This window comes from Molothrus aeneus, chromosome 12 (assembly GCF_037042795.1).
Source record: "Molothrus aeneus isolate 106 chromosome 12, BPBGC_Maene_1.0, whole genome shotgun sequence".
NCBI classification, from domain to species: Eukaryota; Metazoa; Chordata; class Aves; order Passeriformes; family Icteridae; genus Molothrus; species Molothrus aeneus.
In genome coordinates this window covers 4,266,083-4,291,500 of record NC_089657.1, presented here as the reverse complement: position 1 = coordinate 4,291,500, position 25,418 = coordinate 4,266,083, and the positions used below count along the sequence as shown (strand labels likewise).

At 42.1% G+C, this 25,418-nt stretch overlaps 1 protein-coding gene across 4 annotated transcripts in view; it reads right to left on the bottom strand.

Annotated features, from left to right (window-relative positions):
* The window catches only part of FOXP1 (forkhead box P1), a 371,654-nt gene that overhangs the window by 43,616 nt on the left and 302,620 nt on the right, over window positions 1-25,418 (bottom strand). For all 4 annotated transcript variants that reach the window (XM_066557818.1, XM_066557819.1, XM_066557822.1 and 1 more), the window contains 2 exons: window positions 21,126-21,285; window positions 14,870-15,074 (listed from right to left, as the gene is read on the bottom strand). In XM_066557818.1, coding sequence (XP_066413915.1) covers window positions 14,870-15,074; window positions 21,126-21,285 — 365 coding nt within the window. The remainder of the gene's footprint in view (window positions 1-14,869; window positions 15,075-21,125; window positions 21,286-25,418) is intronic.

Sequence of the window (25,418 nt, the reverse complement as noted above, 5' to 3'; positions counted from 1 at the left end):
GAACCATATTCTAAAATATCTTCTTTATTCGACTTCTGCATGGAAACTTCCTAAGGAAAGGAATTATTTTTTGCAACAATCTCCATAACCTTAGATGACTTTAAAATCAAAATGTCAAAACAATATTGAAATCTCTATTTTATGCTCACACATGTATGTATTTTTCATGGCAAATCTTTTTGCTACAGTATTCCTGTGCTGTATTATGGACTTCAAACATACACAAAGGATATGAACACATACCAGCATCTAGGTGTGGCTTTTATGACTTACTTCATCCTGGATTACAGGTAACGTTATGGATAAATGCCTACTTTTTGTCATTTTACTTTTACACACACCTGGAAATGATGCTTATTCTCCTGTAATATTATCTGTCTGTGCACTCTGACAAAATTGTGCTCCTGTATTATTTCAGATGCCCTACGTAGCCAGATCCCTGTAAATACACTCCTGAGATGTCATCCCAAACACAAACGACTTGGAAGAGAAATTCCTGCCCAGATGATGCCACTTTTGACTTTAAGCTCAATGAGAATCTGAAGATTACTGAAGGTGATTTTAAAAATTATTTTACATTGAAAAAATAATTTTAAAAGTACTGACTAGAAAAGGTATTATGAGTTTTACATGAATCTAATTAATTATTTCATTAATATATTTTTTTGTCTGTTTACAAATAGTCCTTCAAGCATAAATATATCTATATGCAAGGTAATTTCCTAAAAAAGACAACAGTAGGTGAAGAGCCTTACAAAGGCCTTTTCTATATACAAATACTAGACTGGTTTAACTGAATTAGTCTTTTAAAAAATGTTCGAGTGAGGAGAATCTCTGTAAAGTTTTTAAAAGAACTAAGGAACCGATGCATTATTTGCAAGGAAATTTTAAAAATGCTAAACCACACATTTCCTCAGCTAAGGAAGAGGCAGAATGGCTGAAGAACACCATGCACCCAAGCCAAAGAGGCATATGGTCAAACATCCTCTATATACAACTGAAAATTCAAAAAATAATGGGGTTTATCATCTGTTTCTATACCTGGATACAGCAAAGGGTGAGACAGGAGGCTTTCATGTTAACACTCCATTAAAGTCCATAAAGACTACATATGAGAGTTATGATTTCAGTGTGTTTGGAAGAACAAAAAAAAGAAAAAAAAAGAAAAAAGCAGTAAAGCAGTGTATGAATCTGCCCAGTGCATGTTACCTACACACTGGGACTTGTGATGGCCAAGTAAGGAGTCAGTCCCCCATGGGGTTTAAGCACTGTAAATCTCATTATAATATCAACAGGAGTCACATGGCTTAAACCCCCAGCAGGGATTTTTAAAGTTTCTCTGTAAGAGCCTAAAGGCCATGGCCAAGTCAACGGAAAGAGCCCTACCGAGATTTGTATTTATTTTTTAAATCCAAGTGCAAATCTCTTTTCTTTCCAGGGAACTTGCACAAGACAAGACAAACTATGCAGGACGTGACACCCTGGTATTGTGTCCAAAGAAAATGATGGAATGACCAAGACAATATCAAACTCTAAATGATGCTCAGGATGTCAAAGGCTCGTGTTGTCAATAACCATAAAGGCTGGTGCTGACTGTAAATGGGAACTTAAAAGGTCACTTTGCTAACACGATGCTACGGGTAACACGCTTAACACCTACGCAGAGCTTCCACTGCCATTCAACCAAGAAGAGGAACTACTTCAACTTACCAAAAATAAGACATTTCAGAGAGAAAAAACCCCTCAGTCCTGAAAGACAAACGCCAGCCCTCTCTGCAGGCACTGTGCCATTCCGAAGGCAGCAACTCCCATCCTGCTCAGGGGGGGTTTCAGCCATGCCTTTCGGTGACCTTTATGTGTCAGTATCAGATTACTGCTATTTTATCCATCCCACTTTTGAAGATATTATAGATTGCCACTTCTTCCCTGATAGAGCCTGAAGAAGCACCTCAAAACAAAACAAAGAGCGGGTTTATACAGAGGCGGATGTAACGCACGAAGGATACAGCCAGTGGAAATGAATGGAGAACTCTGTTGAACTGATCTAAGCACTCACTTTCTTTGGGCAAATAGAGGTGGAAAAAGAAGATTTTAATCCTGTACATAAATAAACAGCTTTGTGAGCATGATGCAAATCCATAATCTGAAATTGTTCATTGATATTTCGCCTGCACGCAAGCACAGCTTCTGTAATCTGGATGCATCCTAGGTCTCGCTGCCGGAGACAGACTTTTAGAAGATCTGAGCATTGGCAAGCAGAAGCAAGTTTTAGGTCTGTTTGATTTCTAATGACACATTAGAGTAGGTGTTTGTTTCTGTCACTCTCTCCTTCCCAGGAATGCATATTCATGGTTGGGTACTGGTGATGCAATAGCAGTTAGTGGAAATTATTTTATAACAAGACATAATTTTTAAAGTACTGAAGGAATAAATTACGTAAATTCAAGACAACATGGGGTTTCTTTCTCTTTGTAAGATACTTGCATAAAAAGTAGTTAATACAATAGAATTACATCCAAATAATGCAATAGTGATGCATTATTACATTGAACTACAGCAAAGAACACTCTGGCAAGTGAAATGTCTTGCATAAGTCACTTATTAATGGCATAAAAGAGAATAACAAAATCTATATATGAGACTGAAAACTGTGTAAGTGTCCACTTATTTTCTGCTGCTTCCAGCTCTATTTCCAGTACAGAGGGGAAGGGAAAAGGGTCAGGCACTCCCACAACTCTGGGCTTGCTGGATAGAGGAGAGGAAATTAACCTCTTCCTTCTTCCCCCTACATTGCCCCATAACCCCAATGATCTCCAGAGGGTCTGGTAGCAACTTCACCTCCCATTCCTACAGGGATGGCTGTACTTGCACGGCCCACTCCTGCCAGCCACTCACCTTTTGGAACACACCTGCTGTGCTACAGCACCCAGGAAGAACCACACTCTGGGACACAACAGCACAGGAGACAGAGACACCAGAGATAGCTAAGTGCTGATGGAGAGTAAATATGACACCCCAAAGTGAGATGGGTATGCTGGGTATTGGGGAAAGCAGTGACCAAAACCCCAGCATGAAAGCTCCCTGTGTTCCTTAAATGGTTTCATTCAACCCCCCACTTATTAACCACGAGAAACTGGGTACTGTGTTTGTATACCCACTGGCTAAGAAGTCATAGGTAGATATAAAATCCAGCTAAGCAGAAGCCTCAGTGTGTCTGTGCTTCTGCCGCACAGTGGACCGTATTTTAAATATTCATGATGCTGACATACTTCATAATTCCACTCTCTTTCTTCCACATCTGTTTGGGCCAATGATCTTTGCCAAAATACTGGGGGAAGTCAGTGATGTAGAGAAGCATTCTTGACTTTCTATTGCATTTATGAAGCATCTGCTCACGTTCTAACAGAGCTCAGAACATGCCTGAGCCACCTGCACGCTGAAAAATCAATACCACGTCTCCTGCTTTCCTCCTGCAAGGAGCTGGAGTACAGCACCCTCAGAAAGTGCAGAACTGCCTTGTTAATTTTACTTTATTCCTCAGGGTCATTGGGAAGTGACCTCATCTTTGCCAGCTGCCATGAAACTGATACCTGTGTACAGCCCAGGCAGGAGCATGGGGCTCTGTCTCACACCACATTCCCCCGCTCTCTGATTTAAATGGCACAGCCATTGAGGCAGAATGCCACAATTTTGGTCCTGTACAGGAGAAGGAGACACACACCTGGGAAGCAACACGGCTCTCCCAGACTTGTGACTGCCTGGTGAGCTCTAAAGCTCATCAGAAGGCACTGAAAGAGTAAGGCTGCCGAAAAAGTCACAATTTTCTGAGTCAGAAACACTCACTGTAACTGATTTTAAAATGAAACGGAAGAAGTAATGATTAAATCATTGTACAAACTGTGCTCAAGTGCAAGTTCCTGCCTTCATGAGAGAATCAACCAAACACAGATGCAAAAATGTGTTTTGCAGTGAAGTTCCACCGGTGAAAATCCCTTCAAATTCTTAGTAAGGTGGCACAGCACCTCTTTCCTCTCTAAACTGTGAACTAAAAATACCACCAACCAATAATGGAAAAAAACCAAAAAAACAACTTCTAGATACTCATGCTCCTGTCCAAGCCTCAGGAACAGCCCAGGAAGCAGACAACAGGGGGCTTGTCTGGGCAGGGTGATGCCTCCCCATCACTGGATAAAGCTTAACAGAAGGTCATGAGCCTGCAGGAGAGCTGGAATTTGATGGGAGTGGTCAGTGACAGCTCCTTCTACAACTGGCTTGCAAATTTTTGGATGCTTTTTAGAGGAGCACTTCTCTTCCTCACTACTTTAGTCCACGTCCAGACCTAGGACTAGAAGCAGCTCATGTTTTACATCAAGCCCTATTGGAAGTAACAAGAGGTTATAGTACATTTTAAATGACTACACCAATTTAAGACAAATCAAGTTAAAACTGCAGCTCACAGGCTGAAATCCTCTCTTCTAATTGGTGTGCACTAACTTGTGTACTCCTGTAGCCTAAGAAGGGAAACAGTAGTGATGTTGTAACATGAGGCCACCTCTGCATCCCAAATCACTGCTCCCCATTTATCCCTCTTGTGGCACTATTCCCTAAATTCCTGTTCTGCAAGGAGAACACTGGAGAATCGGCAGCAAGACTAAGACAAAATCTGGCTGACATTCCCCTTCCCTTCTACCCCCACTCTCACTGCAAAGAGCAGAACCAGACTGGATAATTATAAGCATCATCTTCTGGTTTTGATCTATCCACTGATGGTTTGGATTATTAATCAGCGTTATGACCCTCCAGCGCTCTAACACATTCTCCTTCTAATGGCAGCCCCTCTTCTAGTCCTGCAGGGAAACTGCCACAGGGCCTGGACAGTCACTGCCCTACATCCCTTCCTTGGAGAAATTAAATGTATTTCTAGAGCATTTAAAAGAAATGCCCATTGCAAAAAATCCATCACTTATCTCCGGTACAAATTCCACTCCTGCATTTGAATTAACGAGTTTCTCTATGATTTAAAACTCTTATTTTTTTATTTCAACCTTGTGCCTAGGTACTGTGGTGAAAAGTACATCAAATATACCCAGACACACACGATTTGAAACGCTGGATTTTAAATTCCAGCACTGCTAACTAATGAGAACAATTTTTTCCTTCTTCTTCTTTGTAGCATCACTTCATGTACTTACATACCATAATCATATCCTCCTAGAGCCTCTATTTTTCCAGGGTGTAGATCTTTAATTCCCTTTAATCTGTCTTCATAGCCTATTCCCTCCAACTCCTTTATCATCCTAGCTGCTCTCCTCTATATTTGCTCCAGCTTCCCTTTATCCTTTCTGCAAGAGAGTGGCCAATTGTACATCACACTCAATGTGGTTTAACTGGTTCTGCATAAAGTAGAACAGGAAAAAAAAAAAAAGGACTCGGATGCAACATGCATGTTTATGCCTCCCATGACTGCATTTACCTTTTTGACTAAGACATGGCACAGAGTGTCCCACCTTGATTTCTCAACCCTGATTATGCCTCAGCCATTTCCCACACAGCCGATGCTGAGCAGCTGACGTGTCATGTCAAACCCGCAGTTTGGAATTTTGATTTCCTAGCTGGGCTACTTTCTACTTATCCCTGCTAAATCTCATTTTATTCCTCTCTGAACAGTCTCCTAATTTATTCAGATTAAAACGGATTGATTCAGTATCTTAGTTTAATTAGGAAAAAAATGTGATCCAACCACTTTCTTGGGTTTTTTGGGGCTGGGGGGATGTTCTGCGGGTTTTTTTTTTCAGTTTGGGTTTTTTTTTTTAACACTGACTTTTAGCACAGCAATCCCATCCCTCTAACACACCCATTTCACATGGCAGAGGGAGGTGGCAATGGCAAAGCTTTGGCCCCAATTCAGCAACCCTTTTAAGAACACACACAAGTATAAAAACACAGGATTAGACCTTGGACTTCACTGAGATGGAGGTGTAAAATTACCAACGAACATACATACTTTGTAAAAAGATCCTGTTTGCCAACCTTATTTTACTGTAATTTATATTCTGTTGTAACATTCGAATTTACAGTAAAAGAAAACACTGAGAAACAAGATCTGTACTTGTTCAACAAAATTATATTCTGTTACATTTAGAGTTGAGGCGAGTCTTCCACTCTTATATAAACCAGTGATACGTCAACAAATATGATTAACAGGGATTATTCACGTCAGTATTTTTCACCCCTGTCCCACAGGCACAACAAAACCTGCGCAGAAGGTGACTGTCACATCACACACAGCCTGGCAGCTCGCTGCGGGGGCCCTGGTCCACACCCCTGCAGCAGCAGCAGCAAAGTGCCCTTGGGGAAATGTTTATAAAAATATAATTAAGATAAATAATGATTCCAAGGGAGAACTACAGCTAGAGCACTCCATTCTCTCTGCCGCATGCTCTCCCCTTGGAAGAATGCCGTTTGAAAAAGCACTAAAAATGCAGAGGACACAAGCCTGCTTCCCCAGGGAAGCGCGCTGAATCATACAGGTAGTGTAAATATCATATGCTGCTGCAGGTGCTAGGCAGTCTATTTGTTTGTGTTTACTAAAAGGCATAACAAATAGTCCCACTAAAACAGAACAACACTTGGCATTGGACTGATAGGTACCAGAGCAGCCACAAATCATATTCATACAGCTAGATCTGAACTGCTGGGCAACACTAGAGCTTCACTCTGCTTTTTGGGAGGGCCCCTGTGCCATGATTTGCCCCTCTCAGAGCACAGAGAAGCTCAACATCCTGTCTGAGCATCCCAGGGAAAACCACGCAACAGTGGGAAAGAAAGCCAGAAAAAGACAAGAAGTACAGACCAGACTTGCATGACATACATGGCCAGCTAACATCGTTTACAGCTTTGCAACTTCTGAGTTAATTCACAGTATAAACAACAAGGAAAATGTTTCTTCCGAGCAAGACTTCCTGTAAACTGTTCATTAGAGCGCGCGGAGAGCAGGGCTGTGCACCTGCTGATTAACCATGCGCTCCAAGAATAAACACAAACCCCAGCCAGCCAGATTGTTCTGGAATTTGCTCTGAGCTGATTTTTCTTCCCCCATGTTATAAATTGGATTCTACAATAAAACAAACAGCAGAACATAGGTTGCTGAGAGTTAAAATCTACTTTTTACACTACATTGACCACAGCACCCACAGGCACAGCTACAATGTCTTTCTATGAATGGGACAGATTGCCATATGGATGCAGACACTGAACAAGCTGTACAACTCCTGGCGACAAGTGCCTAGGGGACTGTCCTATATTAGCACCACCTGTGCTGTGGAAATTGTGCTCTGTGTATGAAATGGTATTTAAGGGCCCATCGTGATGTTATTTTTGAGTATACACAAAAAGGAAAATTACAGTTAAAAAGAATTTGCTGGCTAGCGGATCTGTTGCTCAGTTCCCGAGATCATCTCCCAAAGGAATAGCTCTCCTCTTTATTCATGCAGCCCAAAATGACAAGCTGTAACACATATTAGCAGTTTCCCTGCCTGGGCTTATACCATCCTTTTAATGACAAGAATCTACTTTACAATATACATATGTTTTCCTGATCACACAGAAGAAATTACAGGCCTCCTACCTTACCACTGCCAGCTATACAGAAAAACACCCCATGGCATTTCACAAACGTTGCTCCAGCAGCAAGCAATGCAATATGAATTTTCCTTGGGCTCCTTCCCCCAACCCTCACTGTGCAGCAGGTAGAACCACAAATCCCGACTACCAAATTTAAATGTGCATCTCGCTACTTTGAAAATACAGCCGTGTCTGCCTGACAAAAATAGAGCTCCAGATTAGCACAAGATGTTGAGGGAGCAAGGAGAAGGGAAAAGCAGGGAAGAGAGGTTTGAGCAGTACCTAGCTGCTCTACAAAAAGAGATTTCCCCCTCTCCAAACTGCAAGAAAAAAAAAAAAAGATGCCAAGAAAAAGTAAAGTAAAACAAATTGAATTAAAGAAAAACAGTTGTAAAGTGAACATTACAACCTGGGAAAAATGATGTCATTTTATTGAGAAACTCATTTTTTTTCCATTAAACCACAGTGAAATGGATAAAGTTTATACAGCTTAATGGTGGAGTTTTACTTTAAATGCTGCTCAATATCTTAGCAGTACGATATAACATGATATAACAGCTGTCATACTAACTGCTCCATTTTTATTGAACAGCACAGAAAATAGTCACACAAAAGTCACCTAACTCCTCTACTTCTACAGCCCTTTCAAGGGTGTTTCTGTTCTCAGTTTGTGCTATATATGTTAAAAAAATAACAGAGCTCTTTATCAGCTCCCTGCTCAGCTCTTCAGGACAATCAGACCTGACCAAATTCTGAGGAAGGACAACTTGCACATAGAAGGAAATAAAAAGAAACAGAAATCCACAGTGCAGTAAACGAAAACCAGGTCCCTTTTTAAGAGTACTACATAAACACCTCTAATAAAAGAAGAGGACAAATTTTCATTGGACTTTAAGTATTTAGAGAGGAATGTTTTAGTAAAAGTTTAACTGCAAAGTGCATGCAATTAACAGAAAGCCATCAGCTATTTCTCTGGTATGTAAAAATAGCATTAAGCTGTATTAAATGCACGTGTAAGTATCTCAGTTGCAAGAAAAGGGAGGAGATATGCAAAGCACTCAGATATCAAACAATGATCTGTTGGCCAGATGGAGGAATAAAACAATACATATGCTAAAATTTGGAAGAGTTCTGTTAGGCGTCTGCCAAGGCTCACCCAATCTATTTTAAGTGCTTTTTGATACATTAGCTTAGTGTTTGGAGTTGTACAACTGATGGTTATTACACAGGACCAGAGAGAAGTGAAACGCTGGCGTGCAGGAGCTCCCTGATGCTGGGGCAGCTTCCCAAGCATCAAACCCAGCACCCTGCTCCAGCCAGGGGCCACATCAAACATTCACAGGCTGGTTAACTTAGCATCTTTCCTAGGGAAAAGCAAGTATAACAAGCTGCTTTTAGTTCAGTGCAGGAATTCCCTGAGAAGCTGATGAAGGAGCTCCTGGGCAGAGCAAGTGGAATTGTACAACTGATTTAGCACCGCGGCAGACGGTGGGTGCGGGCGACGCACAGGAGGCTCCACACCCGCATCTGAAAAGCACGAACAATAAAAAGTGCCTGATAAGGCTTAAAACTGAAGATTAACAGCCCCAGGTCTGAGTCACAGCCGGTGTTTTTTCAAAGCTGATTACAGAAGAGTGACTCAGAGGGAAGCCTTCAGTAACTGGTGGCATTTCTTTGGCAGGGGAGTGAGTGCCAAGGGATTGGACACTGGGACACTTTGGGCTGTACCTGCACAGAGTAAATGGAGATGGCCAGGCTGGGGACCCTGCTGTCACAGTGTCATCATCACCAACAGCCCAAGCAGCCCCACAGCCATTCCAGGTGCAATGAGAAGGACAGCAGCCATGTGGAAAGCAGGATTGTTTATCAGACACCCAGCTGGGCCATCCAGGCTCAAGTCTCCCACTCCAACCTGGCTCCACAGCAAGGATGGAGGCACCTGAGCTGCTCAGACCATGGGTAAGAGCACAAAGGTCACAATGGGATTTGAGTACATGGAGTAGCTAAATACCTCCTGGGAGGAAAGGGCCCAGGAACACCTATTTCTTAAGGGAGAATGGATCTGAGGCAGCCTAATCCAACACAACTCTGCTGATGGTGAAGAATAATGAACTAAAATCAGCTGTAGGGAGCAACTGAGGGGAGCTGACATGGCTGAGCAGATCTGATGCTGGCACCAGTGCAGAATGAATGCCAGGGACTAAGTGGAGAGGCTGGCCAAGAGAGGATGGGGCCCTGGGAGCATATGGACTGCAGGCTGAACTGTTTCATCCCGAGCATTAATAATGGACCCAAGTCTGTAATTCTTAATTGTGCTGAATCCTAATGCCCTCATCTAAGGGCCTTGGGATTTTGATGGAGGATCAGCTGGCATGGAAGATAACAACAGTAAAGCATGAGTCATTAGGCCTAAGCAGCAGATCAGTGGTCTGCCATTCCATTCCTCACTTCCCTTCAGAGCATTCTCCAGACCCTGTCCTCCTGCCACGCTGGCAAGAAAAAGCAATTTTAAAATCCCCTTGTTTATCCCATCTATTTTTCCTATGAGATGGCTGCTTGCTTATGTGGGAGGACAAGACTCAAGTGTATGCGGAGAGGCTATAAAGGCAATGAGGGGAAGAGATGGGACTGCTGGCAGATGGAGAAAGGTCTTTTGGACACGAAGCCTTTAACTGCAACTCTTCACCTTACTCCTGGTAAACAACAGATGCACTTCTTATATTAACAGGTCGGGACCTTCATTAACTCACTTGTTTATGTACAGCCTCCACTATCCTGGCTCTGCTGCAGTCAGTGCAGGATGGTACCAGGGGATGGGACCAGCACAAGGTGTCCAACAGCTCCACTGCACCCCCACACCTCCCAGTTCAAGCCCAAACTGGAGCAATCTCTGCCCACTGCAAAGCACCGATGAATTCTGCCCTGTTCTGGTTTTTAAACCTACCCACATGGGGAATATTCCCAAGCATGCAGGTTTCAGGATGCACACTGTTAATCAGGTTCTACAGTTAGTAGCCACCTGAAGTGACCGGGCACCCCCCTGCTTTGTTTCAGTGCTTTTCTTAAGAAAATAATCAGGTTTCTCCCAAGTAAGATGCAGTGGCACAAGATGGAAAGTGGGTACTGTCCCTGACATTTCTAAGCACAGCAGATGTACTTAACTGGCTCCTGTTATTTATTTATTTACTTGTGTAGAGAAAAACTGCTTGTTACTGAAGAAACCCAAATGCTGATAAGATGATGAGAGGTTTGCATGCTGGTTGATGGTCTCACTTTCCCTTATCCTGAATGAATACAAGTATCTATAACTAAATATTTCCCTTAGGGTACTGATGACTGAGGTATGTTTATTGCATTGAGTGAATTTATATATATAATCAGCACAATAAACATTATTAAATTGTCTGAGTAAAATCAAAGCATGAAACACACAGTCAGTGCTGAATTCTAATGATGCTGAATGCCCATGATTGCATGGGGAAAGGATCTTAACAAGCCTTGATTTGAGCTTTGGCATCCGCCTCACAAATCACACAAAATGTTCCCTCTTTAATAGTGCTGAATATTGATAAATGTCTCTGCACGGCACAACAGGGAAGTTGGTCTCTATTGGCAATCTTTACCAAAGTGTGTTTTTTCCTTCTCTACACTCAAGGGTTTACCCTGAATGATTTAATTATAATTTTCCTTGTGTAAGACAAATTAAAGAGGAGAGTAGGAGTGTCATGCCAAAGCAGATTATTTATCTCCTTAACAGATTGCTGTGCACCAAACCCCAGAGCTGCTGCTGCTGCTACTTACAGAAACTGGGCGAAATGTGGGACAAAAGCATAGATGTAATATACATTTAAAGCCCAAATGAATGAAAGCATTAACCCATTATTTATAGCTGGAATTGTTTCATTCTCAGGGAAGCCATACACACAGAGCATGCAGAAACCAAGTGCAGCACCAGTGTTCCCTGGCCCAGGAGGGAGGGTGCCTCCTGCTTTTGAATGTGTTTTTGCTTTTTCGATGTCCCGAGTGACTCTGGCTGTCTACCTGCTGTTTGCTTTTTAGTCACAAAGGAGAAACTTTGCTGTCACTGGGCCCCAAGGACAGCAGCCCCACAGTGGGCAGTGTCACCAGTGTCACCAGAGCTGTGTCCCTGCAGCCTGTGCAGAACCCCAGTCTGGGCTGGCGGCACGGCGACGCGTGGGCACGCCAGGCAGCCAATGACTACTGCTCCTGCTATTTTAAACCCCTTGTTTATAACCAGAATGTGTTTTTACCCAAGATACAGAGCAGATCTGCTGCTCGCCTGCTGATTCTAACACAGGTGCCTCCTGTCTCGCAGGTCTGGAGCAGCCTGGCAACCTGACCTGTGGGATCAGGAACCCCCTAAACACAGCCTGAACTATCCCAGTGACATGTGCCAGAGATGACAGTGATGATAGTAACTCCCACATAACCAACCTGCCTCCTGCAGCCCACTCCTTCTCAAAAGCCCAAGAGAAAGGGGTTGAAAACAGCTTTACAGCACACCCTAAAAGTTAATGTTACCTGTATATGATTATTTATGGCTGCTGGGCAGTCGTTATGATCCGGCTGTGCTTAACTTTTAGGACACTTACAGATTTTACTATGTGCTTTTTATTGTTGGTTAAATCTAAATAAATAGCTCTTGCTTGTATCAGATCAGAGCTAACATAAGGTTAGCACAGAATGTGCAGGAAGGAGGGGAAGTCCACGAGTCAAAAACCTTCCCTGGCCAGCCCAGGCTGTGAGGGGGAGGTGGAAGAGCTGATTCCTCCCTAGTGAGTCCTTCCCACAGCCTCACCTGACCTGAGCCTGAGCTAGGAACTGCTTCCAAAAGTCTCCTTAGATTTGTTGTCCTGAACCAGATGGGTACAAGAACACACATGGATTTAACTCTAAGTCCAGCAAACTCATGCTCCCACCAGATCCATGATTTTTCTAGTCCTAACTTTTGCAATAAAAAAAAAATTACTAAACCGCTGCTTGTGCCTGTGCTTTCTTTTGCAAGCCCACTAAAATTTCACTTTCTGTGAGCTTTCAAACATACATGTGATGGCAGAGCACTGCAACTCTTCCCTTTCTGCTCACTCCCCACCCTGAAGTCCCTGACTGTAGATAAATATCCTTTCAGAAAGGAAACCACTGCAAAATATCTCACCAAGAGGAGTTTCTGTGTCACATGAAATCCAGGCAGGCACCAGGGTGCCTGATGAGACTGCAACAAAACCCTTAAGTGCATCAGGAGGCATTCTCCTGCCTGTAGACTCCTGCTCTACTTATGGATAAACATGTAATTCAATCACTGCAGCAAATGGATGGCATAAAGCCTCCATGTACCAAAGAGAGGCAGGACAAAGCAAAGTCTGTAGCCCTCTTATTTGTATTCCTAAATATACTTATTTCATATTTCGATATTTCAGAGAATTCAGCAGATATGCAAGCAAAGTATAAGGCAAGCTTAATAACACAGGTATTGATTCCAGCACTGAGGATTTAGTCTTCTTAACTAAGACAATCTCAGACAATACCATGGCATGTTTATGCCTTCCTAATTAATCTGGAACTTCACTAATAAAAGCATGTGTATCACCTTGTCTGTAGATCCCAACTGCCTCCAGGCCACAATTACAGGACTCAGACACACGGATTTCCAGGTCTGTCCAATACTATACACAGAGAAAATTCTTATTTCAGAACAGATTCCTGTACTTCCATTGCATTTCAAACTGAACTGAATCTGCTTCCTGCCATTAGCACGCAGCACGTGCCTCTATTCAGTGAAAGAAGATCCATCTTGCTGCATGGGATTTTACTTTATATACTCCGTAAGAAAAGCATAGATAAAAAATTTATTGAAAAGCCATAAACCCATCCTGTTCGGTTCTACATGCAGCAAAAAGGGAATTAATTGTTTAATAAACATCCAATTTTTTTTTTAGTATCCCATGTAAGTCTTCATGAAAACCACGTCCTTGGCACTTACATGCATTATAAAGATATTCACTGATGTTCCCACACAAGTCTTTGCAATGGGTATATAAAGGATGCCTTACACACAGAGCACTTCTTCCAACAGTGGGTGTGCTCTCCTTTAAAATCTATCTATTTCCAGCAGCACTATTTTCTTAATATCAGAAAGATATAAAAGGTATTTATATAGCTTCCCTATCAATCTACTTTCAGACCACCAGAAATACAAACTCTATGGCTTAAAAATTCCATTATCCTCTTTCTAATGAATGAAAGGAGGACGGAAAGACAAAGCCATCAGTTTCCATAAAATCCAGCTTTCACTAGTGTCTGCTGTAACATTTCTAAATGGGCAAAGGGACTCTCCTGAATGCAAAGGAGCACTGCCCTCCCCACTGCACCCACTCCTCGAGACCCTTCCTCCTCCTCCTCCTCCTCCTCCTCTTCTAGCAGCGACGCCGAGGCTGCAGCCGGCGCTGGCACCCACGGCCCCGGCGCCTGGGCCTGTCTATCTCCCCAGAAGCAAAAGTTACGTTGTTAGACACGCCTCAGTGAAATCTGGGGGTGTAAAGAAACAAACCTGCAATAAAGCATCCTCTGGAATAAAGCAGAGCCCGCGCCGAGAAGCACGTCAACAGACAACCCCTGATTTAAGCCATTTCTTTTAACAATGCAAACCGAGCAAGTATAAATTAACTCACACTTTTAAAAGCCAAACAACACCAGTTAGCTAATTTTATCAGCGGTTAAAAAAAAAGGAAAAAAAAGCCACTTTGTTTTTAGAGAAACCTGGTGAACTCAAGCCTCCCATGTCTTGTGAAAGCAGGGAAAACAGAGTACAAAAAGGCAAATATGTTAGATGAGATAGGCACCAAAATTTGGTAGAAAAATGGGCACTGTACTGACCAATAGATTTTCTTGCTCCCCTCCAGCCTGTAAACCCAAAGCACAACAAGAGCACCACCACCTGTGACGAAAAACTCAAAAAAAACCCCCAGCTTCTTCACACTTCCCAATACGCTTATCCAATGCACTTCTAATTAGCTAATTGTGCCCACATTGATCCAATTAACAAGCCATAAAGATCTGAACAAAAGGAGCACATTCTGCCCAGTGGAGACTCTATTCAACCACGCCAACACCAGACAGAGCGAGATGGGGAGGACAAAACCGAGGCCAAGGCGCTTGGCCACCGCTCCCGAGCGTTTCGCCATCGCTCCCAGATGCTCAGGGTGGTGGAAAACCTGCAGGCACCTACCTCTCCCGTTTAGGAGTGTGGACTGATAGCTGTCCATTAGTTGAGGCGTGTGGGTTGATGATTAAGGAGGTCTTGGAGGGCGCGGAGGAGGAGACGCAGGTGGTGGACAGGTCCAGGCTGCTGTGGTTGTTGCTGGCTGCCTCCTCCGCTGTGTGCGAGCTTGTCACTTCCTTCCAGAGCTGCTGCAGCTCTGTTGGAATCATGCCTGAAACAAACAAATTGGATAATTAAATCAATTAACAGCTAATTCGGCCGTCTTCAAACAGTAATTAAATCAAAGAGTCAGTAAACAAAGCCTAGTGTTAGTTTTGCCTGTGTGTGTTTTTGCGCATGTATTTTTTTTTTTTTTTTTAATAACTAAATGCTAATACTGCACTGCATGACTCTGTTATGCTCTGGTGTGACACCTGCAATACTCATGGAATGCAAAATCCGGGCTGTGGGGCAGAGAGATCCACACAACACCACACCTACACCAAATGTCATGTTAAATATTGTGATTTTTTGTAATTTTTACACCAAAGGCCCATTTTCAGAGTCCCTACTGGGCAAAAATTGCCCCCACATCCACAGCAAGCAAAGGTGGCCACTGGCTACTCATTGTTTAGCTAAGAAATTCGATTCCTTTCTTTTTCCACAATTTTTTTGCCCTTTTTTTTTTTTTCTTTAGGAAGGTGACTACTTTCAAACCTGTTATTAAAAACAAGGAAGGTCTTAGGAAAAAAAATACTCAGCTTTATTATTATGACAACATGAACCACAACATGACTAATTTTGTGCTTAAGTTTTAAATGATGACAAATAGCTTTGTTATTAAATACAGTTTTTATTAATCACTTTTAGACGTAAATTATGAATTCATATTGTCTTCCTGAAATGCTTTTCAAATTTTAACAGTCAAATTGATTATACTATGATTATTTCATTAACACACCTATCTTTCTCATTAATTTTGGTTTCTCGAACTGCTCACTTAATTGATGGATGTGTCTACCGAAAAACTGTATAACTTTCTATACAAGTAACACTATTATTACTGTCATTTCTTAGATCGATGCTAATGAGCCATTCAAAAGTAAAATGAAAACAGAAAATAAGCTTCAAGAAAAAATAATAATAAAAAATTGTGTTTTTTTAAATGTGCCAAAGTGGACACCAGGGTTAGGGAGACAACATTCAGTAACTAATGCAAGTGAAAACTGCAAACTCCAATGGGCCAAATGGAAGGTGAACCATGTGCTCACGCTGAGATCATGCTTTTGGATAAAGTTAATGTTTGTGACATGATCCAACAAGTCAAGTTTCTCTCACTGCAGACTATTTCAGTGCTCTTTCAGAGAAGGCCATGGGAAAAAATTAGCAGTAGAGACACGTCACTCAAATATTCAGGGAAAAAATAATAATAATAATAATAATAAGCCAGTGTCTGTGTGTTTTTAAAGAGGTTTCTCATCAGTGTGCTTCCGACTCATCGTTTGGGTGACTGTTCATTGTTTCACCATGTTGTAGCTCTGGAGCTATCCTAAGGAAACCTGCCATTTTCTGAGTGCACAGCAGCAGCTCTCACAGGCATGTACCTCACCCAACCTAAGGTATTGAAATAAAAAAAAATAAGGCAGTATGCATTATATTCATTTGAAACACATAATAAAAAATGCCAAGGTCTAAATTTAATTTATTTTTGTCATTTAGAATACAATGGATAGATAATCATCTCAACGTGATCAGCCAAACATCTTTACTTTGCTAAACTGTTAAAGATTTTAATTATGCTAGCTTTGGAGAGCACTGGTCTAATGAGGCGATAGACTCCAGAGAATCTAAGTGGTTAAGAACTGTGAAATGAGTCTGATAGGATTTTTTTATATTCACCGTGGATCGTTTGCATATCAAAGAGGAGTAAATTATTGCACGACAGACCAATAACCTTCCCCGCCTTTCCCAGAGTAGCATTAACAAAAACAGTTGGTCTCCAGTAACGGGTTCGCTACAAAAAAATGCTGAAATCCTTAAGCATCTGCAATTAATATATATTAGGGAAGAGGCTTCAATTTATACATTAAGTGATCAGATATTCTTAGGACACATCCGTTTCTCTAAAGCCACGTCATTTTCCTTTCATCAGCCCCAAATGCCAATTATATTTTGATGGATTTTGTCCCAAATGAGCATTTAGTTATTAGACATATTCAATTATTACTTGTCCCCTGGAATTAAACCTCTGAGCAAATTAAACAAAGAAAAAGGTCAGTACACAAGCCCATGTCCTGTTTTGCTGTGTGGGGGCTATTATTTTCAAACACCTTGCAAAGTGACAGTGTGGGATGTATTTTTAGCTAACACGCTTGACAGGACTGTCTGTGCACTAACAATTACCTGTGAGCAGGGCTGACCCTTACACACTGTTTACTCAGTTGAAACAATAGTGAATAGACTTGTCTGTTGATGATAACATATTGATATGAGAACATATGAGCCGACACCTATTTTTATTTTCCAGAATAAGCAAATAGGGAAAGAATAACTGGCCTTTTTTCACTTTTTTTTTTTAATCTGGATTTCTGCAGCTTTTTAATTAAACACAGGCTATCATCCACTCTCCTCTCCCTGTTCTCCACTTTCCTTTCCTCCTAGTCACTTCTGGATCTACCAAAGAAAAGACTGAAAATGTTACAGCCACTAAAACAGACACACACATGATATTTATGCCTCTAAAAGTCAAAGTGTTTCATCTAACTTCCCATACAAGTGTAACTCCCATTAGTACTAATAACAACTATACCACAGATGGAAGGAAAAATAAAATATACCCAGTTGTGTGGGGGAAAATGCTGGAGGTAGTAAGGATTTTAGGCTGGGTGACATTAATTTAAAGAGCTAACTGTGATGTCATACATGTCTGCACGCAACCCCTTGCCAAAAATTGATTACATCACCTGATTAATAAAATAAAATTAGAAATAGCCTCTCTCCTCCTGCCCTAAATTTAGTTCCTTTAGAATAATTCTGGACTAGCCTGTCGAACTGGGCAGCTGAAAGGTATGCTCATCACTCATCCAGCAAAATGGTTAAATAAAATAATAGAACAAATGGCAAAAGCAAGTCAAATAGATCCATGACCACTCGCAATAAATTATGTAATTTACCATTTAACAGTATCATTTCAGCAGTGAGAGCTAAATTTCAAGTCAGATTCTCAGAACTGCACTGCAATTACCTGGGATCGCTGTAACTTCCTACAGACCAGGAATGGGATTCAGACCTGGAACTGCCAAATCTATGGGAGCAATCAGGCACCCGGATGTCTCAGTCCTATTATTTTCACTCACTGGTGATCTGAAGTGTGATTTGCAGTTTCATTTTGAAGATACTGAGGATCTCACTCTCACAGCTCAGAACACTGCTGAAATGGGGTTTATTTTAAAATTGCTGCTATGTACAGATGTAAAATCTAGATTATAGAAGTGTCTAAATACTAAGCAGAAAAGATTACACAAATATAGCATTAAAGGATGTGCTATTTTGTTTAAGACAATAGGGGAGCACTAAAAACTAAAATGAAACTAAAATACAGATTTAAACAATCTATTAGTTCTGAAAACATAACGAAAATGTCACTTATGAAGTAGCATTCTCTCCTTGGAAACATTTATTACTATTACAGACACTTAAGAATAAAAGCAAAATGTTTTTAACTGAATTCACAGCTACATTTACTAGAGGAATGATTTTATTTCTTTTATACACACATTTACCGTATTTGTCTCAGTCTTGCAAACTGTTCTGGAAACAAAAGGGCATGAGAGATGTAATTTTTTTTTTAAATAAGAAGTGTCCATTACCAATTACTTTAAACTATAGCCCTGGCTCTTCATTGCATTTTTCAGGACAACTAGTCCCTCTTGATTATGAAAGAAAATGTAGGCACAGGTTTAAAAAATGTATGTTGTGGGGACAGTTGACAGATTACTGCTCACGGAACTCAATTTCCCAACCCCAGGTATCACCGGCTCAAAGACAAACAGAGTTGCTCAACCTCTTTGTGTCCTTGTACCTCCATACCCAGGTGACCATGTTCAAGCAAGCAGAAAGTTGATCTAAACCTCATAATGACATCAGTTTTAAGCCATCGTCTCTCTGATAAAAAGGAATAAAATATCGTGCTGGATTGCAACCCGCCTCGAGTCCCTCTTTCCTGCCGGCTCCCGCCGCCCCCAACGCTCACAGCTCATTTCCCTGCCAGAACCAGCCCTCTGTGCTTATGTTTGTGTCCTGTCTGGCGTGCAAGTCAGCACCCCTCAGGTTTTAAATACACTCCTGGGCGAGGACTAATAGTTACACTTCCCTGCTAACCATATCAATCAATGCCATGACGGCTGAATTACCTACTGGTGTCTCCGATGTGTTACCGCACAGATTACACTTCATGCATCACCACATTCATTTCTTTCACATTACACATGAGCGTGTCTTGTCACTGCCCAATTGCCCTCTTTTGGACAGCTTAACTGATGGACTATACAATGAACCTCACTGAGCCAACTTAATGGTATAGGAGCTGTGGGAAAAATTAACAAGGTTGAAGCCTGAGTCCGGTGGGTGTGTGGGAACAGCCCGGGATGCTTCCAACAATAAATCTGAGGCATAATTAATGCACGTTACAACATCTTGCAAGCATAAATGGCATTTCATCTACGTGCCCTTTTTTCCTGGACTCATTTCACACCTTCTCCCCATCACTCTGCATCGATGGTGACTGACCAGGTACTGCCCCAAGCCTGATCCTGCTGCTCCCAGCTGGGCACCACCTTCCCATGGATCAGCCTCCAACTCCTGCACAGTGCTGATCTACACCAGGCATCCAGTTTTGGGATGCTGGGAAGTTGAACTGAGACTTGGGGAGTCAGGGGTTAGGCCCCCAAAAGCTCAGCCTCTCAACACAGGGCTCAAATACCTTCCTGGGTCTGGTAAAAATAAGCCTAAATAAAGCATGTCAGCCACACAGCAAAGCAGACTCCACTCCCCAGTATGGCCTCTGTTTATCCATGTAAGTTAATATTCACCAGCCACCTCACTCTCCTTTTTTACAGCTATGTACACAGAAAAAAAAGGAGGGTGAAGAACAGAAGCAATTTCGTCTTTTCCCCTCCATTTAAGTGAACAGAACTGAATGTAAATTCGTTGTATGATTTAGAAACTAAGAACAACCCTAAGGCTGCTTTCAAGATCCCAAATCATTCAAGCTGGGCTGACTCAAGCTATAAAGGTGAATGTTCAAATTTATTATGGGGCAAGGGAAGGAGAAGGCAGTATTATTCAGAAATACCAGCATCATGGTTGATGCCATGGCATGCCTGAACCATGCCAACTCCAAACAGTCAACTTTAACCACAGCAGCCAGAGCTCAGGCAAGTCTGTTGAACTGTCCCACGGCTTACAGACAAACCCAGTTTAAAAAGTAAAATAATAAATTCAAGCAAAAAAAAAAAAAAGAGAGAATAAAAACCCTTGGTTATAATCACTGTCAAAAGTATTGTGGATTTAAGTAGTGCTTTCAGTGTATCAATGTCTTAAAAAAATAAAATAAATTGGGATTTCAGCAAAGCAGTAACTTCTTGCAGACTGCAGGACTGAATAAAGATGTAGGAGGATCTAATTGTCAATAACACCATTAGAATTAAATGGAGTTAATCCCAATTTGCCTCAGTGTGGAGGAAGGAACAGAAGCACCGAGGCAGTGACACGAAGGCTGTGGAGAGCAGCCCTGTCCCCTCTCCCTGGCAGCCACAGCCAAGGGCACTCAGAGCTCCCCAGCCTGCGGGTCAGAGCTGCTCTGTGCCAGCTCATGGCCAGGCTGGGACCAGGAAGGCTCAATCAACACATCTGGGAAAGGAAAAGCTGCTCTCACACACCCTCAGCCATGAAGCCAGCACCAGGAATCAATAAAGACTCCTCCTGTGAAGGATTCCGAGCCCAGATGATCGCGACCGGCAGCTCCGAGTCTGCCAGACCGGCTACAGCTGTGCAAACTGCAAGTGAACTCCAAGCCCTCTGCACCCTGCCAGTCAGGGCAGCCCAGGATTGCAGCACCGCCCTTCTCAAAAAATACCTCCATAACGCCCACCCTGCCCGGCAGAATCCTTCTGTGCTTATTATCCTATGAGCTTGTGAGCTCTTTCTGTCCTTCCCCCCACGAGACAATTGTGTGTGAGTGTGCACCCTTGCCCTGGCTCTGCCACCCAAGCCCTTCACCTACCTTGTGCAAGGGGTTGCAAAGGCAGAGTAGGCTGCCCGGGCTGGATCGTCAGCAGCCCCTGACGCTGCAGAGACAGGAGGTGCTGCTGCTGCAACTGCTGCATCTGTAAGAGCTGCTGCTGAAAGGCCAACTGCTGCGTGGCCACTTGCTGCTGCTGGGGCTGGAAAAAAAAACAACAGAAAAATTAAAATGCACACTTGTTAATACAAGAGCAAGGCAGAGCATTCACGGGGCTCCTTGCCTCAACTTGCTTCAATTTCTGATGGCAGTCACTGGGTATCAAGGCCAAGCCAGTGAGCCCACCACCCCTGGCAAAGACCCCAAGATGCTGGAGCTAACACAGGGCTGCAGATTCCCATTTCCAGTGGTTAGCTTTCACCCAGCCTAAATCCCTGCTACCATCCTATGTATATAGCATTTCTTGGTCCATGTGTTCATGTTTTACCCCAGACATGTCTGCGTTCCAGTGGTGGGTAAAGCAAATGCTGATGAAAATCTTGGGTAATTCTTTGAGGCAAAGAACATGAGAATCACACCCCATGATCACATCACACTTAGATGTAACAAGAAACCCTGCACTGTGCTCTGTTTGCTCATTCAAGGGCTGTCTCAACTATTAAGGCAATTCGACTGGCTTAATTTATGGTATTTTATACTCACTCTCTTCTTCATCCATCAAGCCTCACAATACTTTCTGTTACATTGGAATTATTCTGTGCTGTATTTAAGGCTGCTACTTCTGCACTTTGAAATTTTTAATTATTCTCACTAGAAAGAAGATGGAGTTGCTTTACTCCACAGGGATGTGAACCTTGAACCTTCGAGGTGTAAAAGAACATGTTGCTTTTCTCACTACTGTACCCGGAGAAGCTTTTAACTACTCTGTTTATCACTTCTGACATAAATAAATGAGAAAAAATCAGACCTTTGAAGAAGAAAAACTTCATCTAATATTGTTAATTAGCCATGACAAACGATGAAATAACATTGTAAATCTTTCATAGAAACAGCCACTAGATTTTAATTACACACATTCATAATTTAGCAAACAACATCTTACTTGAATGTGAGTGTTTAATATGTACAGTACTCGAGGCTTCAGAGTCCTTAATTTTGTTCAGTTAAGGAAGCCTCTAGGTTTTGCTTCCATGCTCATCTTGTGTTTTATTTGCTTTGTTCTTTAAAATCCATGAAAGGCTTTGCATTTTGATAAATATCTTTTTATTTATTGTACAATGACAGGAGGAAAACTTTTGTTGTGTAAAACATCAATACATCATGCCAGTGTTTAGCAGTTCCTTGTGCTAGCCAAAAAAAATTAATGTAGATTTCCTTAGTAATTATCTGAGTGATAGAAAGATAATACAGTGCAGTAGTACAATAAATAGAAGGAAATTATCTAATATCCCTAATCTGCTAGGAATCATATCAAGGTGGAGGTCTTATACACATTATGGCTAACAATTATGGAAAGAAAATTAACTCTTACCAAACTGCACACTTTCACAAACAAACTCCAGCCAGATCCTGAGCTTTCTGTCACCTTTCCTTGACACCAAGCCAGAGGATGACTGGCCCCATTCCCTACTGGTGTTACAAAGGGAAAAAGTCCCACCAGAGCTGCTGGAGCACGACTGACAGACACCAACTGTGGGTTTGACCCCCACCTTCTTGTGCCACCATGCCCCATCAATCCTAATACTGCAGCTGACTTAATATCCCCAACTCTGAGAGTCAGCCATTCTATTCACCTTATTTATAAACTCAATTTATCTTACTTCCAAAGAAAACCTTGGACTTCAGGAACACATCTAAACAAATAGGTGTTTGGATATTCTGAAACTCGGAGAGTTTACATTTCTTTGCAACAGCTTGCTCTGACACATCCATTTGTTGCAACTATTTGCAACAGCACCATATGCATGCAGGCCCCAGCAACAGTTGTATTGAGCAAAAGTAACGTTTGCCTCCATAAATATTAATGTTAAAATATATACACTTAATGTATTTATATTAATAGATTTATATTATTAGTACTAGTAGTAAGCTGTGTTTTACCTATTTGCCGTAAGAGTGCAAAGTTAGCACACAGGGTTTTTTTAAAAAACCCCTTTATATCAATTGAATGATGCCCTTTTGGTTGTCTTCTCAGCTATCCTAAGAAAAGCTCTTGAACACACTCTACTTTGAAAAGCCAGGATATAAAAGTATACAAGGCCCATTGTCCAAGAAAGAATTTAAAAGCAAGACACGTTGCCAAACTGCGCTCCCCACCCAGTTACCAAACACAGGATACAAGGCAGTTTGTTTACTTCTCACAATTGAATGCATACAAAAAAGGTCTCGGTGCAGTCCTGTTGTCAGGTCAGTAGTCAGTGTTAAAATGCTGAAATATCCTGATAAAACTTGCATTTTTGATCCCCTCCCTAAAGCTTCTGTCAAAGGTCTGTTTTCCTTTCTTAGGTTACTCCCTACTGCCTAACATAAACTGTCACAGTGCCGGAGGACAAACGGCCCTGCTCGGGAAACAGCGCGCTCCGTCCAGCGCCGCGGCTGCGCCAGACCCTGAGCACCCCCTGCCTCTGGGCAGCCCCGAATTTTCCAGGGGAGAGCAGGAACAGGGCCGAGATCCCTCCCAGCACCTCTGCCCCTCGCTGTCGGGCACTGCTCAGCCTCTGCTACCCCGCGCAGCCCTCGAGTAAAACCCGCAGGAACCTCGCTGGGCTCTGTCTGCTGCTCTGCTCGGGGGTCGGGTCCCGTTCAGCAGCGGGGCTGGGGAGGTTCGTTGTGTTTTCCTTTTTTCACGAGACCACAATAGGACAAGGCACTCACAAAATGACTTGGGGGATGCCGTACATGAATACGCTTGTTCCATCTGTCAAGGTACAAGCTCAGCCCTCGTTAGCACGGCAGCCGCCGGCCCCCACCACGGCACTGCCTGTCAGTTTTCAGTGCCAGAGGGAGGGGGAAGAAATAAAATAATACAAGACCACCTTTTCCATGCTAATTTAGCAAGAATAACCTCCTTAAGCTGGGCTGAACAAACCTGTGGGGTGAAATGCATTGTTGAAATGGATCCCCACTAAAACCATCAGCAAAAATACTCCCCCCCAAACCCCTAGAATAAGCTGGAGAGAGTTAGGTCCTTGTTCTCTTTCCAGCTATCGTGTTAAAATGCTCTTCTTGAAACAGGAAGGAGTCCTTTCTTATTGTTGCTTTCGCTAGTGTAATATCAGAAGTGTGACCACAGTAAATCAGTGTGTTAGATATTGAAATGCCATCACATTGTCTAACTTCCCTTCTTGTCTTTTTTAACACAAAGTATTTTTTTTTCTTTAAGCTCCAAGCCCTCATCTTTGTGTCTGAGATGCTCTCCTGTCTGACAACAGCAATTTAGAAGAGTTAACTTTTATCGTTCATTCTGCTGTGTAACTTTCCCCTTCAAATTTCTTTATCTGCCCTCTGAGCTCATCTGAACTTTCATGTTCTCCCAGCATGTAGGCTTGCATTCAAAACTATGTCTAATAGACCAAATAAGAGGTTAATAAGAAGTGGCAACAGAAAGAAAAAATACAATCCCTGGTAACTGATAAGAATGACAGTGGCAGCCCTTTATTGTTTGTCTTCAAATATAGAGTTAAAGATCTTTAAAAAACTAAATTTTGACGCCTTTGAAAAGAAAGAAGCACAAAATAACAACAGGGGGTTATTGCCTGCCAGCCACAGGGGAGAAGCTCCATAATTCTTATTCTCCCTTTTGAAGGCTGTTAGAAATCTGATTCAAAAAAGCAACAGCAGAAGGAGAAAGCCTCTTGAGGCTATCGCCATTTCCTGTGATCATGCATAATGCGTTTCAAAAGTGGGTTTTTACCAATTCTGTTGATCAATTGCACCTCCTTCATATTCCCTCTTTTTTCTGCTGTGTTTACATCTGATGTGACTCAATGACAAGCGCTGTCTGAGACTGTGAAACAGACCTGTCATGTTGATTTATGGGCGCATCAAACCACGACTTGTCCAAACTGAAGCTCGCAGTTCATTAATTAGAGAGTTGTGACTTTGAAGTCAGCTTTCAGACTGTGGTTTTTAACATTTGGCTTAATTTATATGCTCTTGAATGTGGATCTCTAAGGAAAAAACTGAAATTCCCTTCTTGTCTTTGAACTTCTTTTGACCGCACAATAATCATTTCTTTGTCCAGAGTGATGCCTGCATCCCAGAGTCATTAACGCGCATTGAACTGCCACTGATGAGTAAGCCCTACTGAATTAGAAAAACAGCCAGCAAAACAAA